Source organism: Cebus imitator, unplaced genomic scaffold (assembly GCF_001604975.1).
Source record: "Cebus imitator isolate Cc_AM_T3 unplaced genomic scaffold, Cebus_imitator-1.0 Scaffold41, whole genome shotgun sequence".
NCBI lineage: Eukaryota > Metazoa > Chordata > Mammalia > Primates > Cebidae > Cebus > Cebus imitator.
In genome coordinates this window covers 9,321,422-9,323,375 of record NW_016107356.1, presented here as the reverse complement: position 1 = coordinate 9,323,375, position 1,954 = coordinate 9,321,422, and the positions used below count along the sequence as shown (strand labels likewise).

Sequence of the window (1,954 nt, the reverse complement as noted above, 5' to 3'; positions counted from 1 at the left end):
GCTGGGATTACAGGCTTGAGCCACCGCGCCCGGCCAATTTTTTGTATTTTTAGTAGAGACGGGGTTTCACCATGTTGACCAGGATGGTCTCGATCACTTGACTTCGTGATCCACCCGCCTCGGCCTCCCAAAGTGCTGGGATTACAAGCGTGAGCCACCGCGCCCAGCCAAAACTTTCTATTAGATGGCAGAAATGTTCACCTGTGCTGTCCAGCACTGCAGTCACTAGTCACATGAAGCTGGTGACTGCTTACTGGAAATATAAATAGTGTGGCTGACAACCTAATTTTTTTTTTTCTTTTTTTCAAGACAGACTTTTGCTCTTACGCCCAATCTCTGCTCACTGCAACCTCCGCCCCTGGGTTGGAGCAATTCTCTTGCCTCAGCCTCCCAAGTAGCTGGGATTACAGGCACCCTGCCACTATGCCTGGCTAATTTTTGTATTTTTAGTTGAGATGAGGTTTCACTATGTTGGCCAGGCTGGTCTCAAACTCCTGACCTCAGGTGATCCAGCCCCCCCCACCCAGCCTCCCAAAGTGCTGGGATTACATGCATGAGCCACCGTGCTTTTTAAATTTTATTTTCGGCCCTAAATTTTAATTTTATTTTCATTTAGATGAAATCACAACATATAGCTAGTGGCTACTGTAAGTGCACAGTGGAGAAGAACATTTCATAAACTTCAGAGCACAGGCCCACAGGACAGAGGGAAAACAGTGGACAAGCTTACCTGCAAGGCTCTTCAAAAATGCTGTCCCAGTCACAATAATGTGTCACTTTGTTTAAAAAGCTGTGTACTTTTTGATGTCAGTAATGGTATATGATGATATGACCTATTTCTGTTTCTTCTAGAATCTATAGATATTATTCAAAGGATACTGAGCTCATTTAAATTGCTTTTAAAAGAAAAGCTGACAAAAGCAAACAAAAAATTGGTATTGTGGTTCTCTTTAGGAAAAGGATCGTGAACTTGAAATTAAAAACATCTATAGTCATCGAATACTTAAAAATTTACATGACACCGAGGACTATCCAAAAGGTATGTTTTAATTACTTTTGCTCAAAATCTATTTTTAAGTAACTAGTCAGATTTTCCTAATATATATAACCAAAATAATGGATATTTTTAAAAATCATTTCAGTAGGCATTAAAATACATTTTGTGATTCTAGAAGAATAATGAAACTGATCTAGTGAGATCGCTAGAAAAGAATAGAAATTCTGCTGCTTCTCCGAGAAAACACCAATGGCAGATGACGCGAGTGCAGTTTACTTTCAAATGCAACAACCTCGAATTTCCTTGCCTGCCTTTGTTTGTTTCTGGTTTATAATGTAGAATAGCAGCCACCAGAGATGATGAATCAACCAAGGGGTTGTTGAAATGATATAATTTCCTTCACTTTTCAGGGAGAGTGCAGTCTAGATTGAGTCATGCACCTCAGCATGGACAGTCTAACCACTGACAGTCAAGAGCTCTGCCACAGGATAGCCCGGTGGCCTGGCCTCTCACAGTTACATGTCTGTAGTGTTGAATCCCTTCTGCAGAGGACAGCCTTGTCCTCAAACAGCAACACCGTCTTATCCTAACACCTACTTTGTACTCCAACACTGTGCAGCCCAAAGTAAGGCAAGCAAGGGTCCTGGAGGGAAAAACAGGAAACGAACAATGCTAGGTCTATACTGAATATTTAGAAACTACTTAGTATATTTTATTATTACATTGCATAAATATTATTTTATGCTTAAAATCAATATTGAGTCCAAATGTAAAATATGTTTCTTACACGTAATCTACCTGTTCTGTAGTTTCTTCAACAAAATCAGTCCAAGCAGACAGAAAAAGTTTGCCATTCACAAGTATGAGACACCAGGCAACCCAAAAATCAGATGTTCCACCTTTGACAACTAAGGTACAGTAAATTTTGAATCTTTTTTTTTTTTTTTTTTTTTTTTT

At 39.7% G+C, this 1,954-nt stretch overlaps 1 protein-coding gene across 1 annotated transcript in view; it reads left to right on the top strand.

Annotated features, from left to right (window-relative positions):
* LCA5L (lebercilin LCA5 like) overlaps nt 1–1,954 on the top strand; it is a 48,225-nt gene that overhangs the window by 41,554 nt on the left and 4,717 nt on the right. The window contains exons 6-7 of the mRNA XM_017526064.2: nt 955–1,039; nt 1,807–1,915. Coding sequence (XP_017381553.1) covers nt 955–1,039; nt 1,807–1,915 — 194 coding nt within the window. The remainder of the gene's footprint in view (nt 1–954; nt 1,040–1,806; nt 1,916–1,954) is intronic.